The following is a 19,144-nucleotide window of genomic DNA, read 5'->3' on the forward strand; positions in this document are numbered from 1 at the left end:
CCAGGTGGCCAAAGTACTGAAGCCTCAGCATCAGTCCTCCCAATGAATATTCAGGGTTGATTTCCTTTAGGATTGACTGGTTTGATATCCCTGCTGTCCATGTTAGTGTAGAGAAGTATAAGTGATTTTTGTGTATTGATGTTGTAGCCTGCAACCTTGCTGAATTCACTTATTAGCACTAATCATTTTTTTTTAGTGAATTCCTTAGTATTTTCTTTATACAAGACTATGTCATTTGCAAAGAAATAGTGTTACATCTTCCTTACCAACCACCATTCCTTTTATTTATTTATTTATTTCTGCTTCCATGATTGCCCAGTACAATGTTAAATAAAAGTAGAGAAAGTAGATATCCTTGTCTTGTTCCTGATCTTGGGGGGAATGCTTTCTGTCTTTCACCACTAAATTGGTGGTATTAGCTTTGTTTTTCATAGATGCTTTGGTCAAGTGGAAATGCTCTTTTCTATTTCTGGTTGCAGTCTTTATCATGAAAAGGTTTTGCATTTTGTTAAATGCTTCTGCTGAGTCTATGAAGATGATTATGTTTTTTTTTAAACCTCTATTAATGTATTATATTGATTGATTTTCTGATTTTAAACTAACTTTTCATTCCTGGATAAAGCACACTTGGTCATGATATATGATCTGCTTTATGTTGCTGGCTCGGATTGCTAGTCTTCTTAGTAAAGATTTTTGCATGTGTTTTCCTAAGGGGTGTTGGTCTGTAGTTTTCTTGTGATGTCGTTGTCTGGTTTTGGTATGAGAGAAATACTGACCTCATAGAATGTGACATACTCACACACACTTTAGGATAAAATTTATTTACCTTGTAGAGTTCTGAAGTCAATGAATTTTTATGTGTGAATGAACTTCTTAGGAATGCAGAGTGCTAAACCACATAAGACAGGGGGGCATAATGGAACAGTTTTAGGGTTTGAATGATTGCAACATTTAGTTATAAATATACTATATATAGCATATACTAAAGTATACATAAATATAATACACATACATAATTCTCTCAGACATTATAAATGTTTCATTAGTCTTGAAATTATAGTGCTTTCTAACTGAAGCAGTTGAAAAATTTAAGTATAAGAAAATCTGTTCTTAAAATAGGAAACAAAAGTTATTTATTCAGAATGAGGGTTATCTGAAAGAAATCAGTGTTTTTCCAATAACTTATTTGATAGTCAGTTTTTTTCAAAGGTGAAAAGGAATGATGGCTATGAATTGTACTGCAGCCATGAAATTAAAAGACGCTTACTCCTTGGAAGGAAAGTCATGACCAACCTAGATAGCATATTGAAAAGCAGACACATTGCTTTGCCAACAAAGGTCCGTCTAGTCAAGGCTATGGTTTTTCCAGTGGTCATGTATGGATGTGAGAGTTGGACTGTGAAGAAAGCTGAGTGCTGAAGAATTGATGCTTTTGAACTGTAGTGTTGGAGAAGACTCTTGAGAGTCCCTTGGACTGCAAGGAGATCCAACCAGTCCATTCTGAAGGAGATCAACCCTGGGATTTCTTTGGAAGGAATGATGCTAAAGCTGAAACTCCAGTACTTTGGCCACCTCATGCGAAGAGTTGACTCCTAGGAAAAGACCCTGATGCTGGGAGGGATTGGGGGCAGAAGGAGAAGGGGACGGCAGAGGATGAGATGGCTGGATGGCATCACTGACTCAATGGACGTGAGTCTGAGTGAACTCCGGGAGTCGGTGATGGATAGGGAGGCCTGGCATGCTGCAGTTCATGGGGTCGCAAAGAGTCAGACACAACTGAGTGACTGAAGTGAACTGAACTGAACCCCATATCCTACCACTGTCTTAATAGAAAAATTCAGAGGTTAATTTCCAGGAGACTAATACTATGTATTCTAATTGAGTAAAACATTTGTCCTGCCTTTTCAAGTCCCCGAACTGAGTAATGATGCACAGAAAAATAAATAAGTAGAAGCATTCATTTTACACCTCAGTTATTACAGGGTCAGCTGATTTTTTAAAAGGAAGTTGTTTTGCTTTGGAAAAAGACCTTTAATAGTGATGAGTAATCAGTGTGTTTCTGTTTCGTTGGCGCATTTACCCTCCTGAGTTCTGTACAGCATTCGAAGAAGTCAAGTTTAGCTGGTAATTCATCCTTCCTCAGACAACATGATTAGCTTTAATAATAAAAGTGTAAACTTAGGAATTTGCTGATTATACATCCTGATCTTTTATATGATCTAATATATAATTCCTGCTTTCAAAATAATGATAGCTCTCTGTCTAGAAGTGTAAGTTTTCAGATTGTAGCTAGGAAGTCAGGCCTGCCTTTGAGATGGGTGTTTCCCTCTCTTACCCTTTCTCAATAACATTAAATTTCCACTTTGTGAGTCAGACTTCTCGCAGTTTTTAACACCTGGTAAGTCAGTGATTGGTTGCCAGGGCCAGTGTTCTCCATGTCTATGTTAGGACAACCTCCTGGCTAAGGTCATACTGAAACCAAGAAATAAAATCACTGATATATCACCTGACTTGATTTACTATGCAGGGTATGATGAAAAGACATTACAAGACCTAACATGTCTTTTTCTTAAATACATAAGTCAGTCTTCAGCTGTTTTCATTAGTCATGAGAAATAAGAGAAGTTGAAAAATTTTAGGTGATAGGTGGGGAGAGGGGATAGTAGACTTATTTTTCTTTCACTCTTTGCCAGGATTCATATTTTGTGTAATTTGTGTCTTCTGAACAAATGTAAACTGATAGCCAGGAAGGAAAGGGAAATTGTAAATGAAGTATGGCCCAAGATAACAAGAGGGGACAGGAAAAAGTCAGCCTAAGATGAAAATTTGCCCTAGAAAATTAAGTTGAAACTCACATGTGGGTTGGAAGCCTGCAGCATATGTGAGTGGTACGATGAAGGCCCATCCTTCCACCCTGCACCAACCAGCTCTAGAGACGGTGCCTGTGCACCAGTTAGGTTTGGCAGTTTGCAACAGATACCAGTGCTGTTTGTTTATTTTGTATTATCATTCAGTTCTTTTTTAAAAATCAGTTTTGCATTCACATAGTTTAAAGAATGGGTTGCTCCACAGGCTTTTTATGGAAAGATAGTAGAAGTTCTTTGGCTAACTACACCCCCCACGCCCCCCCCATCACTTCCTTCTCCTGCTTCTGAACCACTTATAACATATTTATTGATCATTTTTTTAACTTTTGGCTACACCCCACAGCACATGGGACCTTAGTTCCCCAACCAGGGATTGATTCCATGCCCTCTGCATTGGAAGGCAGAGTCTTAACCACTGGACCACCAGGGAAGTCCTGGCTTACAACTTATTTAGCTGGTTCTTTTGATACTTATTCCCATATATCAATATTAAATCACTACTCAGAAAAAATTTTCCCCTATCTTAGACATAATCTATTGAACTCCCAACTATGAAGGATGAGAATTTAACTGCTTTTGACTCCCACCATTGTCACCACACCCACTTCTGGACCCTTATTCCCATCCCATGCTACACCACCCTACTCCAAAACTGATTATATTGACATTTAGTTAGATCACTACTCAGTGTTTATTATTATTCTTATGCAAACATATGCGTGCGCACACACACAGTTCTCTGTTGAGCTCTGCTCTATGCCTTGACCACTTTTCCCTTCTAATACTTTAAAAAACAAAAACAAAAAACTATGCAAAATTACATTTAAAAATTTGCTTAGTTTCACCATACTCTTCCCCAGTGAGAAAATCTCAGTGGCATGCAAACGTGTTAGTAGCCTAATAGTTTCCTCTTCTTGAGAGTCGGGCTGGTTGCTGTCTAGGTCCTGTTCTACTGCAGTTACCTTGGGATCTCCCTTTGGCCACTTGTGGAATTCCTTCAGCTCTGATCTTTTGGATCTCCTGTTTTGTGTATCCAGTGTTCTTACTCACTAAATATCTTTAAATATCTACACTAACTTACTAAGAAAGAATCTATGGGGAGGATATTTTCTGAAATCTGCATATGTGAAAATCTCTCTTTCTACCTTTTTACTTAACAGATAGTTTTGCTAGATAAAGAATTCTATTGATATATTGGATATAATTTTCCTGCCAAATTTTGAAAGCATTAGTACTTCATTGTCTTCTGGCTCCTGGTGTTAAGGCTGAGAAATTCATTGCCATTTTGATTCTTGATCTTTCGGCATAAAACTTCTTTTGTTTGTCCTCTCCCCCAAAGGTTCTTTGCTCCGTCCCACGTTTTCTGACCTCTCACATGTGCTTTGGTGATTGACCCGTTCTCATCCATTCATTCTGGACACTCTTGGCCTCATTCATCCTTCAGTTCTTGAAAAATGATCTTGACTTAATTACCCTCAGTTTTCTCTGTTCTCTCATTCTAGCAACGACTATTATTTGGAACTGGGCTCCTGAACCAGCCCTCTCATTTTCTTAACTTGGTGTTCCTCTTTGCCATTTGTCTTTCTTTCCCTATTTCTTTCTTCCTTCCCCTGCCTCCTCACCCTTCACTCACACTGTCTTTTTCTGCTTCCTGATGTATTTGACCAGCTTTCATCTTCTGGTTTTTGCTGGGCAGGGGTGGAGGGCGGGTGCAGTGCCTTTGAATGTTCTTCCATTTTTCTTTCGAAGTCATTTTAGTGGCATTCAGGGTGGGAGAAAAATTGCATGCATATTTTTAATCTACCATCTTTAGTCACAAGTTTCTTTTTATTCCATTTGTATTGAGGTGGTTTTCATATGATTTTGATTCAGTATAAGAATGTTGCTATATTTGTTTTAGGACCTCGTAAACTTAGATGGATCTTCTTATAACAAGTATAAGGATTGCCTCTCTGCTGAATCCTTATAAAGAGGCACCCACTCTCATGTAGTGCACATGCATACACACATAAAAATACAAATTAAAAAAACAGTTCTGTGCATTACAGTGATGTGGGAAAAGGCAGTGTTTTTCAGTGTTCAAGATAAATTATACCCATCTTATCCCCCATGTGCATTCATCCCTTGAATCAGTTCCAGCCAGTATCTGGTTGAAAGCAAAACCAGATCTAATACAGTGCATATGAAGAGATTTTGAAAACGTTCATCCTTTATCCCAATTTTAGACAACATTCTTTTTAATGCTTCTGTAATTATTATTCCTCTGGAAGACAAAGAAAAAGTAACCTTTCTGTATTCTGTAATTTTTTTAGAATTTCTGATTTTGAAAAGAAAGCCAAGGATCATTCTGAGACTGAGAGCCAGACAGAGGAGCCCACAGAACAAGAGAAAGAAGAGGAGAAAGACACCAAAACTGTGGGTACTCAGAGTCTAAGACTGTTACCACACTCTCAGTGGATGGAGGGTAGTGAGGGCACAGCAGCCAAGTCATGTGATGTGTGGCTTTAGAAATAGAGAAACAATTTGTCATGTGGAATATTTTCTATTTCTCTCCTGTTTCCTTCTCCTGATCTGAATTTCATTCACTGTAAATTGCAGTGAGATGTATTCCTATCCCGGTGATTCTAGGAAATCACTCCTTTATCTCTTCTTAACTGATTTCCTCTCCAGAATTCCTAAGTGAACAGACCCACAAATTGAGAAAGGAATTTTGTCCAATATATAATGAAATCATTTGAAGATATGATTCAGAAACTTCAGGTAGAATTGAAGGGTCTTTGTTCTCTCCCACTACTCATTTGAATATAATAGTTTGAACAAGAAAGACATTTGTTTACATACATATTTATATAAACTTGTGTGACAACTCAGAAACATGCCTTGTAACCTGCGAACACAGTCTGAAGCTTAGGGAAAGGTGATGAGGGCAGGAAGTTGTAAGACCCACAGTAGCCCACAAGAAAGGCATTTACATGAAACACTCACTTTAGCTAACTTATTCAACAAGCCTGTATCAGATGTATGCTGTATGCCACGCTCTGAGCTGAGTCCTGTACTTTCAAGAGAATGGAGAATGTGTTAAAAACTGAGATGAAGAGACCAAAACTAATGAACTACTAATTAAAGAGAAGTATTGAGACTTCCCTGGCACTGTAAAACTCATTGACAGTGAGTTTTACACTTCTAGAGCTGCCAGCAAGAAGCCAGTACAGTGAAAACAGCTGAGTAAACTAGAAACACACAACAGTCAGGGAATGTGGGCGTGAGTTGCTAGCTGGGTAAAGTAGATTGTGCTTTGACAGCACCGAGATCTATGATCCCCTGAAGTGTGGTCAGGGTCCATTGTGTCTATGATAAAGGCATTATCACAAGAGTATCCAAATTGATCAGTTAATGCTCTATAAGGAAACAGAGTTGTATCCAAAGCTTTTTTTTTTTTCCATGCAAGATATTTGGGGCATTAAGTGCCAAAAGTTTAATCAGTTCAGAGTCTTAGTTAGGCACCAGTGGTTTATACTGTTTCCTCACAAAGAGGTTCATTTAAGTTCTAATAAGTGCATGTTTGGGATTTCCTGGATCACAGATTGGAAGTGAAGTGGAAACACTGAACCTTCAGGTGACAACCCTGTTTAAGGAGCTTCAGGAAGCTCACACGAAACTCAGTGAAGCTGAGCTAATGAAGAAGAGACTTCAAGAAAAGTAAGAATGAGAGATAATGTTTACACCCCTTTCAAAAAGTGTACTATTTAACAAAATATGTTAATATACAAAAACATCATTTGGTTACTGTGTTACTGAGTAAAAGAAAAAGACACCTAATTGAAATACGAATTCAGAAAACACCAATGTTCCGGTTAATATATAACCATGAAGTCCTTGGGGGAATGGACCCAGGGGACTCTGATTCTGCTTTTCAGGGGCATTTTAAGCATATATGAGGACCTGGAAAAAACAGTGAGCCAGACTTCCTGTGACTTATGTAAGCTGACATCATTGATGTAAACAAACATAAAAGAAAAGTACAAAGGGCAAGAAGAACCTGAATGAGATTTATTTAGGGGGGAAAAAATAACTTGATTTTCTATCAGTTATGAAGGCTAATATCTAAATTGAGAGAATTTTGCATCTTCTTGTTACTCTTGATGTAAGGAGTTGCCCCAAATTTAGAAAAGCTGAGTTGATGTTGTTCTCTTAGATTAATCAGCAAGCATATTTCCAGCACAATATACAAATGTATGTTTCTGTGGAGTTATACCCATCAAGGCTGTACAGTATTATGGACAGTATAGCAGCTGAGGAAAAGGACTTTGAATAAACAGACCCAGGTTGAAATACAGATTTACCCCTTATTTGTGGTATTACCTTGGACAAGTTATTTATTTAACCTCTTTGTGCCTCAGTTTTATCATCTGTAAACTGTGTGTCATAACTCGAACTTGGTATTAAATAAGTTAATGTTTAACATGCTTTTTTCATTGATGCCTTACACACAGCCAGCATTGGCTCATTTTGCTCTTGTTACATTGAAATTCTCGGTCTGATCTTTAACAGGACTTAAAGCACTTCCTTCTCTCCTATTGAATCTTTATCAGAAGCCATATTTTTTGTACTTAACAGAGGCTGTAAATTTCTTTTATAAAAATCTGTATATTTTTATATTCAGTCATAACGGTTCAGAAATACTTCTAGTAAAAAAACAGGAAGGATAAAATATTTAATTTTGTACTGTTAAATTTTTGAAGAATGTCATCGTGAAATTCTTTGTATTTGCTACATAATCTGAGAATCTGTTTAGAAGCCACTGAGAAATGTGAAGGAGCATTGTTTGTCCTCATGAAATTTTGCTCTTTTTTAGATGTCAGGCCCTTGAAAGGAAAAATTCTGCAAGCCCATCAGAGCTGAATGAAAAACAAGAACTGGTTTATAAAAACAAAAAGTTAGAGCTCCAAGTGGAAAGCATGCGATCAGAAATCAAAATGGAACAAGCTAAAACAGAAGATGAAAAGTGAGTGTGCAATGACTGGATGGCTACTTGCTGGAAGAAGATAGAAGAGCAGTTTTATGGGTTGCAATCAGGATTTGAGAATAAATTAAATTTATTTTTTGTCTTTTGTTTATTTAAAGGAGAATTAGTAGACTTTTCTGAAGAGATAAAATTTAAGTTTTAACAGTTTTGAAAATTATTTGTAGTCTATCTTGATTATTTGAAGAAAAATCATTTTCTTTGAGAGTAAGAATATGCTAGTAGGTGGTGAGATTATAAAGGTGGAAGAGATTTTGCTACTTGAGTGTTCAGAAGAAAGTTGGGAGGAAAGACTAAGTTTCGATGTATTTTCCCCAAGATTTCCTTTTTAATATTCTTTTTAAATAGGTCCAAATTAGGCACTCTACAGTTGACACACAACAGGCTTCTTCAAGAATACAATAATGCACTGAAGACAATTGAGGAACTAAAAAGGAGAGAGGTACTCATAGCAAAAAAATTACTTTCAGAGCCTAGTAGTGAATGGAACTATTGAATGTTTTATGTAAATATGTGAGGTAGTTGTGTTACTCCTTAACTAAGTCTGGTTTCAAAGGTTTTTTTTCCGTTTATATCAGTAATTGATTTCTTGTGTCTAAGTGTTCATAAATCCTGCTGCATATGTATAATGTGCTGTGTAGTTAAAGGTGGGATACACGCCTTATGGTCATGGAGTAAGCTGTTAGCATTGCTAATGGTGGGTGAGTTTGCAGGAGAGCCGAGTATGGGCTCCTACATGAGTAATGGATGTATAGTGAGAGTGCTGCTGGGAGCTCTCACCAGGCTAGCTTGCCTCTGTCAGTGAACTTGAGACCCTGGACTTCTTGGGCTGCAACTTAACTTAGTAATAATGTCCCCAGCATGGTGTGATAGTTTAAACACCGTGGATAGATACGTCAGATGAGAGATGAGTTAATTAACCTGATCAGGGGAACCTTTTCACCGTGTATATCAAATCATGTTTTACACTTCAAATATTTTACAGTTTTGTCAGTTTTACCTCAGTAAAGTGGGAATAAGTAAAGACCAGGGAAAAAAAAAAGACCAGGGAAGCTTTGAATTAGAAGGGGTCTTTGAGTTTGTATTCTTAGAAATATACTTTGTTTTTCATTTAATTTTCCTAGAATATGGTTCCTCTCTAAAGACCTAGTAAATTTTTAATTTAAGCCTTCATGTTACATTGTATTAAAATAGTTCGAATTATTTCAAAACCAAGTCCAGAATAAGCTTATCTTTTTCAGTCAGAAAAAGTGGATAAGGTGGTGCTGCAGGAACTGAGTGGAAAACTGGAACTGGCAGAGAAGGCCCTGGCTTCCAAGCAGCTCCAAATGGATGGGATGAAGCAGACCATTGCCAAGCAGGAGAAGGACCTGGAGACCATGGCTGTCCTCAGGGCTCAGGTAGGCTTCGTTCCCAAGCGGGAGCTGAGGGAAGCCAACCTTGATCATATTCTCAAACGGGAAAGTGGTGGTGCTTGAGATATATTTTTTAGATTTTACACTATTTCTGCTAATATATTTTCAAGAAACCTTTTTACTGAAGTTTATCACATGTGGAAAGCATACCATACTTCTAAGTGTACTACTCATTGAATTTATCCATTCTACAGTTGATGGACAGCTGGATCATTCTCAGCTTGGGGCTTGGTGTTTAATGTTGCTCTGACATTCTTGTGCAAGTCTCTTTATTCATCTGTGCACTCATTTCTTTTGGGTACACACCTAGGAATAAAACTGCTTGTTCCTAGAGTAGGCAGGTTACTCAGTGTTCATAATGCCAAAGAGGTTTCCAGAGTGAATGTACCTACCAGTTTTCACTCCCATCAGAGAGTTCCTATGGCTCTACATCCACCTTGACCCATACTTGTATTATCAGTATTTTAATTTTTAACCATTCTGTTGGGTTTATAATGGTGTCTCCTTTAATCTGCATTTCTCTGCTGGTTTGAAAGTGTACTTTTTGAAATGTTTACTGGCGTTTTAAGGATCTCCTTTTGTGAAGTACCTTATCAGGTCTTTGCTCAGTTTTCTTCTGATTTGCTAGCTTTTTCTTAATTTTACAGGAGTTCTTTATATATTCCAGACATAAGCCCTTGCCAGTGCTTTTTGCAGATTTCTTCACTCTGTGATTTGCCTTTCCACTCTCATGAGCATGTCTTTTGGTGAACAGAATTTTTAATTTTAATGTAGTCTAGTTTACCAGTCTTTTCATTTATGATTATAGTACTTCTGTGTCCTGTTTTAAAAGCTTTCATTACCTCAAGGCTATGAATATATTCTCCTGTGTTGACTTCTAAAAGATTTATGGTTTTGTCTTTTACATTAAGATACAAAAATATCTGAAATTAGCTTTTCTATATGCAGTGAAGTAACGGTAACGATTCATATTTTTTTTTTCTTCATGACTATCCATTTGGCACCATTTATTTAAAAGGTCATCTTTTCTTAAAGGACTCTGTTGCCCTCTTTGTCACATATTATGTCAATGTACCCACACGTCTGTTTCTGGATTCCACACTGTTCCATTGGGCTGTTTGTACATTGTTGGTCTGGTACACACTGTCTCATTATAAATAATCAAATGTTTTGATGTCTGTCGAGTTAGTCTTCCTACCACCTTATTGCTTGTGTAATTAAAACCAGGATCATGCCATACACATTGTACTACTTTTTCATTCCCGATCTATCTTGGATACCTCTCTATGTTATTACTCACAGCCATATGTACTTTTTAAAATAGTTGCATGGTATCCAAAGTGTGCATTACCCTGATATATTTAACCAGCCCTCTATTAATGGACATGTAGGTTGTACCAGTATTTTTGCTTTTTATCAACAATGCTGAATTGAACATTCTTGTATGTATATCTTTCTGCATTTGTGGAATCTCTAGTAAGATACAGAAATGGAATGGTTGGGTCATTGGGTTAGATTGTTTTTAAGTTAAATAACTACTTCCAAGCTGTCTTCCAGAAGTGCATAATCAAAATTTTTTGCTCACCAAAAGTAGCTGAAAGCCCCTATTTCCCTACATCCTTGCATTACTCTTTTAAACATTTGCCAAACTGATAAACAGATTATTTTCAATGTAACAATACCAGAAGTTTACTATTCCCTATATACATACTCATTACCTGCTGCCCATAGTGGCTGGCCTACTGAAATATAGGAGTGGCTGAATGGACTTACAGCTTTAGTTTTATTTCTATAGGAATAGAATTTCAACCTGAGCTCTTTAAGGTATTTTCTCTGATTGGATCTGATACTGTAGTTATAGGCTTACCTGGTAGCGCAGCTGGTAAAGAATCCACCTGCAATGCAAGAGACCCTGGTTCAATTCCTGGATCGGGAAGATCCTCTGGAGAAGGGATAGGCTACTCACTCCAGTATTCTGGGGTTTCCCTGGTGTGTTACCTGCTAAAGAATACACCTGTGATGTGGGAGACCTGGGTTCAATCCCTGGGTTGGGATGATCCCCTGGAGAAGGGAAGGGCTACCCACTCCAATATTCTGGCCTTGAGAATTCCATGGACTGTGTAGTCCACAGGGTCATGAAGAGTCAGACATGACTAGCAACTTTCACTTTTCACAGCTTTGGTTTTATTTCTACAGGAATAGAATTTCAGCTTGAGCTTTTTCAGGTATTTCCTTTGATTGGGCCTGACAAGTGTTTTGCTGTCTGGTAGAGTTAGTCTTTGAGCGACTTCAGTTTCACTTTTCACTTTCATGCACTAGAGAAGGAAATGGCAACCCACTCCAGTGTTCTTGCCTGGAGAATCCCAGGGACAGGGAGCCTAGTGGGCTGCCGTCTATGGGGTCACACAGACTCGGACACAACTGAAGCGACTTAGCAGCAGCAGCAGAGTTAGTCTTCCTACCTCCTAATTGCTTATGTAATTAAAAGCAATGTTGGGGATATAGAGATGGACAAAACAAAGGCCTAGTTCTTACTGGCTCAAACCTAACGACTTGATGGAAATGAGATTCTAACACAGATTTATGTCTGACTCAAAAAAAGCCCATGATCTACCAATGAAAACCATAAAATGTTAGAGCACTCACAAATGGTAGGAAGTCCCTTAAAATGATCTATCTCATACTTTTTCTGGCAACTAAAATTGTGATCAGAGTATTTAAATTTTTATTAACTTTTTAAAATAATGGATAAAAAAATATATCCTAGAACCACTAAATCTGAAAAGGAAAACCTAATTGAAAATATAGAAAGTTAAGACCTGGTATTAAAATAATGCTCAGTTCAATGTTAAGGCATTCATTTTTACTTTATAATTTTATAACAATGAAGAAATTGCATATTATAGCATAATAACTTTCACTTTTCACTTTCATGCATTGGAGAAGGAAATGGCAACCCACTCCAGTGTTCTTGCCTGGAGAATCCCAGGGATGGCGGAGCCTGGTAGGCTGCCATCTATGGGGTCGCACAGAGTCAGACACGACTGAAGCGACTTAGCAGCAGCAGCATAATATTTATTTATTTAGAGGTAACAGATTATTCTCCTAATGAAGCAGCTAAAGCAGCAAGCATTTATTGTCTCAGTTGCTATGGATCTGGAATCCAGGAGCAGCTTAGCCAGGTGAGCCTTAGCTGACTCGGGGTCTCATGAGGCTGCACTCAGGATGGACTTGAAGATCTGTCTTCAGGATGTCTCACTCACATGGTCATGGTCGTTACACTGGTTTCTAGCAGGAACATATACTTGTTATTAATATTTGTAAGACGTGTCACCAGACGTAGCACAGCCTCTTCCACCTATCAGCAGATAGGCTGTAGAGAATCCACATTTGTCTGGGTAGTAACTTCTCCTTTTTTTCCCTCTAACAGATGGAGGTTTATTGTTCTGATTTTCATGCTGAAAGAGCAGCAAGAGAGAAGATTCATGAAGAAAAGGAGCAGCTGGCATTGCAGCTGGCAGTTCTACTGAAAGAAAACAATGCTTTCGAAGATGGAGGCAGGTAAATGAGGGAAAGACTTGGAGCACAGATCACCTAGGTTGTGGGAGAGGGACCCACAGTGTTTTAGCTGTTTGAGCTACAAGATTCGCTTTGAGTACACCTGGCCTGATGGTGTTCCTGACACTTGGTTTGCTTTAAAAGGCTTGGCAGTATCTTGTGGGGACCTGATTGAGTTTCTGCTTCTAGATAAATTGTAAAAGCATGATAATATGGGTTCCAGTCATATCCTGCCATTGTCGTGGATGAAATATTTCTAATACTTTAAGTAATTCTGTAATATGTTTTGTAAGAAAATACTGCTAAAATTACTTCTATCTTTAAAAATTTCCTTTTGAGAACAAAATATAGAGGAGTAAGAAACAGAAAAATACAGAGAACAAAATAACACACACCAATGTTTATATGTTAGTTGCTCAGTCATGTTTGACTCTTTGCAACCCCAAGGACTGTAGCCCACCAGGCTCCTCTGTCCATGGAATTCTCCAGGTAGGAATACTGGAGTGGGTTGCCATTTCCTTCTTGAGGGGATCTTCCTGATGAAGGGACTGAACCCAGGTCTCCTGCATTGCAGGTGGATTCTTTTTTTTTTTTTCAGTTTTATTTATTTTACTTTACAATATTGTATTGGTTTTGCATACATTGACATGAATCCACCATGGGTGAACATGTGTTCCCCATTCTGAACCCCCCTCCCACCTCCTTCCCCATCCCATCCTTCTGGGTCATCCCAGTGCACCAGCCCTGAGCACCTTGTGTCATGCATTGAACCTGGACTGGCGATTCGTTTCACGTGTGATAATTTACGTGTTTCAATGCCATTCTCCCATATCATCCTGCCCTCGTCCTCTCCCACAGAGTCCAAAAGAGTGTTCTATACATCTGTGTCTGTTTTGCTATCTTGCATACAGGGTTATCATTACCATCTTTCAAAATTCCATATACATGCGTTAGTATACTGTATTGTGTTTTTCTTTCTGGCTTACTTCACTCTGTATAATCGGCTCCAGTTTCATCCACCTCATTAGAACTGATTCAAATGTATTCTTTTTAATGGCTGAGTAATATTCAACTGTGTATATGTACCACAGCTTTCTTATCCATTCATCTACTGATGGACATCTAGCTTGCTTCTATGTCCTGGCTATTATAAACAGTGCTGCGATGAACATTGGGGTACACGTGTCTCTTTCAGTTCTGGTTTCCTCAGTGTGTATCCCCAGCAGTGGGATTACTGGGTCATATAGCAGTTCTATTTCCAGTTTTTTAAGGAATCTCCACACTGTTCTCCATAGTAGCTGCACTAGTTTGCATTCCCACCAACAGTGTAAGAGGGTTCCCTTTTCTCCACACCCTCTCCAGCATTTATTGCTTATAGACTTTTAGATAGCAGCCATTCTGACTGGCATGAAATGGTACCTCATTGTGGTTTTTATTTGCATTTCTCTGATAATGAGTGATGTTGAGCATCTTTTCTTATGTTTGCTAGCCATCTGTATGTCTTCTTTGGAGAAATGTCTGTTTAGTTCTTTGGCCCACTTTTTGATTAGGTCGTTTATTTTTCTGGAATTGAGCTGCAGGAGTTGCTTGTATATTTTTGAGATTAATTCTTTGTGAGTTGCTTCATTTACTGTTATTTTCTCCCATTCTGAAGGCTGTCTTTTCACCTTGCTTATAGTTTCCTTTGTTGTGCAGAAGCTTTTAAGTGTAATTAGGTCCCATTTGTTTATTTTTGCTTTTATTTCCAATATTCTGGGAGGTGGGTCATGGAGGATCTTGCTGTGTTTTATATCGGAGAGTGTTTTGCCTATGTTTTCCTCTAGGAGTTTTATAGTTTCTGGTCTTACGTTTAGATCTTTAATCCATTTTGAGTTTATTTTTGTGTATGGTGTTAGAAAGTTTTCTAGTTTCATTCTTTTACAAGTGGTTGGCCAGTTTTCCCAGGACCACTTGTTAAAGAGATTGTTTTTTCTCCATTGTATATTCTTGCCTCCTTTGTCAAAGATAAGGTGTCCATAGATGTGTGGATTTATCTCTGGGCTTTCTATTTTGTTCCATTGATCTATATTTCTGTCTTTGTGCCAGTATCATACTGTCTTGATGACTGTGGCTTTGTAGTAGAGCCTAAAATCAGGCAGGTTGATTCCTCCAGTTCCATTCTTCTTTCTCAAGATTGCTGTGGCTATTTGAGGTTTTTTGTATTTCCATACAAATTGTGAAATTATTTGTTCTAATTCTCTGGAAAATACTGTTGGTAGCTTGATAGGGATTGCATTGAATCTATAGATGGCTTTGGGTAGTATACTCATTTTCACTATATTGATTCTTCCAATCCATGAACACAGCAAGTGGATTCTTTACCATTTGAGCCACCAGGGAAGCTAATATGTACCCATCGAGGATTGACAGTTACTAATATTTCTTTTCTTTGCTTCAAGTATATTTTTATAAAAAGAAGAAAAAGAACTGTAGATGAAGTTGCAGTCTCTTTTCTCCCTACCCCTTAGTATAATCCTCTCTCCCTCTCCCACAGTGCCTGGAACTCGTGTGTAGCATCTCCAGCTGTTTTGTATTTTTGCATATATACACACCTATATAATATCTTAAAACAAGGTAATATTAATTTCTTAGAACAAGGTGCATAGGTTACAAAATTGTCACTAAAGGTATTATTGTGCAACTTGTTTTAAAAAATACCTGATTTTGAACTATATATATATATAAATCTATATGTATATGCAGATTTAATTCATTGTTTGCTCTGTTGTGTCCTGGTTTAGAAATATGCCACTTTTTTTACAACCTATTCCCCATTTATTGACATTCTGTTTATTTCCTGATTTTTAAAAAATCATATTTACTACATTGTGTCCTAGTGCCAGTGATATTTAAAATTCAAATTGCTCATAAGTTCTGGTTTCTGTGAACCTTGGCTTTGTAGTTTACCTCTTTTTTTCTCACACTTCTGTTGAATGCCTTTTTAATGTTGTCATATTTCAAGGTTTCACAGATAACATTGCATTTTATCCCAGCAGGCAGACCTTGATGGAAATGCAGAGCCGTCATGGGGCAAGAGCAAGTGACGCTGACCAGCAGGCTTATCTCGTTCAAAGAGGTGAGTCACATGTGATACCAAGTGGTAGAGGTTCCATGGGTTTGCTATCCTGTGAAGAAGTTGCCTGAAGGAAAATTTCACTACATTCTATATACACTAAAATCTCACTACATTCTATATATTCCAGGTCAAGTTACCAAAAATACAGCAAAAATCAGTCCTATTTCCAGAGTACCCCAAACTCCATCCATTCCCTCCTGAATCCAGACCAGACTCTTCACACTGGCAGTTAACACCTGGCATAGCCAAAATTCTGAGCTTTCTCTCACTCTGTTCCCCTGTGGATTTTAGCCAACAGAATCACTCCCTGTTCCTTGAACTTGTCCTAAACTTATACACCTATGTGCACTTGCTTATGTGGTATTCTTCATATAGAGGCCCTTCCTTATTCATCTCTCTCTTCCTACAGTCTCTTTCCAGTGAACTCTTACCCCATCTTTAAAGTGAAAGTAAAGTCGCTCAGTCGTGTCCAACTCTTTGCGACCCCTTGGACTGTAGCCTACCAGGTTCCTCCATCCATGGGATTTTCCAGGCAAGAATACCCATCTCAAATACCGTCCCCATGAATCCCACAGAATTTGACCTTTCCCTCCTGAATTTCCAAAGTACTTTATTTCTGTTCCAGTACTTATCTGCTATTTTATAGTTACTTATGTGTTCTAAATATGCATGTAAGTACTCTATTAAATAAGCCCCTGCAGAGCTGATATCCTCACCCAATACCTGGTGTTATGCACATAGTAAGGTTACCATTTATTGAGAGTTTACTATGTGCTGGTGCTATGCTGATCCCTTCATACAAATTACTTCAAATGATCCTCACAGAATTCCATCAGGTATATTGTATCACCATCTTCCAGAAGACAAGGTTCAATTACCCAGGATCACAAGGCTTCTAAGGGGCAGAACTGAACATGGAGCCCAAGGTTATCTTAACTCTTCGCCACTACACAGTACTACATGTAATAAGCCTATCACTATGTTCTATATCCAGATTTTAATTCCCTGAGTGAACTGATCATAATACTTATACAAAATATAGTGCTGTTTATTACATGGTTTTAATACTCCAGGAATATTGTTCTGTCATTTACAGTAAATTATGTCACTGAAAGGGAAGTATTATCCTTGAGTCTAGATAGGAAAAAACTTAATAGTCAAAGGATCAAAGACTGACATAGCTAGATGATAGGTTAATAGCAATGCCACTAAGAAGAATCAGATGTTATCTGATTTGATTACATGTTATCAAAAAAAAAAGATGTTATCTAAATTTTACATAAAACTGATTCTTAATTTTTTTAATGCTAGATCAGTCTGAATCCCTTCCACATACCAACTGACTATTGAAAAGGCACCATCAGTGTTGTTATCAATACCAAGGAAGCAATGTAGTATGTATAGTTAACTGTTAAATTGTAGCAAAATTTTTGTGAGCATCCCTTCTACCACCTGTCTCTGCCAACATGCCGCTGCCAAAGTCCCTTTACAGGAAAAAATAGATTAAAGTAAATATTAGAGGTAGTGATTCAGATTAAAGATACACATTAAAAAAAGATACATATAGTACTCATGGGGCATATGCAGAAGGAGCACAGTGCATGCTAAGTCACTTCAGTTGTGTCCGACTCTTTGCGACCCTAAGGACTGTAGCCCTCCAGGCTCCTCAATCCATGGGATATTCCAGGCAAGAATACTGGAGTAGGTTGCTATGTCCTCCTCCAGGGTATCTTCACAACCCAGGGATTGAACCCACGTTGGCAGGCAGGTTCTTTACCACTAGCACCACCTGGTGGTGGGGGGTGCAGGGGGCGGGGACCCAGAAGGAGCACAGGGACTGGTCTAAATATTAGCCTTAGGCATTTTTTAGGATCAGAAGAGAAAGCTGCATCTACCCACTCGTGCACTGCCAGGCCCTTTCTCTAACCTGAATTTAAATATCCTAGGAATAACCATATATCTATAAGTGCCTCCAAGATTGTCTTGGTTCAAAAAAAGGACAGTTCTTACACCTAGATTTCTCGGTAAAATTTTTCTTTCTCATAACTATATAAGGCAAATATCTATTTACACTTAGGGGAAAAAAAAAAAACTGACCAAACACTCTTTGACTTATATTTATAATCTAAAACTCGCCACAAAACACAAATGTATTCATAATTATCCTAATAAGTTCTTTGGTCATATAAGTAATAATATTCCCAACAGAGGTTATCCTAAAATTTTTTGTTTGTTTCCTAACAAAGCAGCCTTAAACAGTATAACTCCTCTCAGTGTTATTTCATCATGGTGTCCTCTGCAGCCATGTCTTCTCTGGCCTAAGGCACTTGGCTGAGCATGAAGGAACAGGCGAGCATAAAGCACGGTCAGATCCATGAAAGCCTGTGGTCTAGTTAGACAGAATATGCATGTAACAAGATGAATTCATAATATAACAAGTAAGGGACAGAAATAATAGTGCTGGAGATAAGAGGGAAGGATGACACCAAAGGGCCAGGAGGCTTGAGAAAGGCCTTGGAAAGATGTGACTGTAAGCTTCACCTGGAAACCATAACTTCTGTATGAGAATAAAAGGGCAAAGGCAGAAATGAGTGTGGTGCGTAAATAAGGAAAACTGACTAAGCTTATTTTACAATGAAGAGCCAGGAGGTGGAGGGAACCATTAGCTGACTGATAAACAACAGCCCAAGTCTGCATCTTGAAACCTAGACAAGGTTTCAAGACAAAAAGAAAGTTGCCAACGGATGCCATAAAGTTTAAAGGGATGAATTAACAGTCCCTGATAAGTGGCTGGTTGTCATCTAGAGCAGATTTTGACAAACTGCAGCCTACAGGCCAAAACGGGTCTGTCAGCTGTTTGTGTAAGTAGTTTTATTGCAACATAGTCATGCCCTCTTATTGACATACTGTCTGGCTACTTTCTTGCAACAATGGCAGAGTTGAGTAGTTACGCCAGAAATTTATGACCTGTAAAGCCTGGAATACTTATTCTCCAGCCCTTTACAGGAAAAGTTTACTGCCCCTGATCTAAAACAATGAGACCATTAGCAAGCCCACTGCTTCAGAAATAATGCCTTGTGATCAGTATTTCTATTCAAAGTTGCTTCTAAAGTTTGCTGGACACAGACTATTCATAATAGTCTCCTGTGTTATTCAATTCAAATAA

The 19,144-nt window shown here is 38.1% G+C and overlaps 1 protein-coding gene across 2 annotated transcripts in view; it reads left to right on the forward strand.

Moving 5' to 3' along the window:
- OPTN (optineurin) overlaps positions 1-19,144 on the forward strand; it is a 40,482-nt gene that overhangs the window by 19,101 nt on the left and 2,237 nt on the right. The window contains exons 7-13 of one of the 2 annotated variants that reach the window (XM_068987349.1): positions 5,180-5,282; positions 6,451-6,566; positions 7,723-7,872; positions 8,239-8,332; positions 9,132-9,290; positions 12,736-12,866; positions 15,899-15,978. In XM_068987349.1, the coding sequence (XP_068843450.1) occupies positions 5,180-5,282; positions 6,451-6,566; positions 7,723-7,872; positions 8,239-8,332; positions 9,132-9,290; positions 12,736-12,866; positions 15,899-15,978 (833 nt within the window). Of the gene's footprint in view, positions 1-5,179; positions 5,283-6,450; positions 6,567-7,722; positions 7,873-8,238; positions 8,333-9,131; positions 9,291-12,735; positions 12,867-15,895; positions 15,979-19,144 lie in introns of both variants that reach the window. The other variant, XM_068987348.1, reaches the window with a different exon arrangement.

Source organism: Capricornis sumatraensis, chromosome 15 (assembly GCF_032405125.1).
Source record: "Capricornis sumatraensis isolate serow.1 chromosome 15, serow.2, whole genome shotgun sequence".
NCBI classification, from domain to species: domain Eukaryota; kingdom Metazoa; phylum Chordata; class Mammalia; order Artiodactyla; family Bovidae; genus Capricornis; species Capricornis sumatraensis.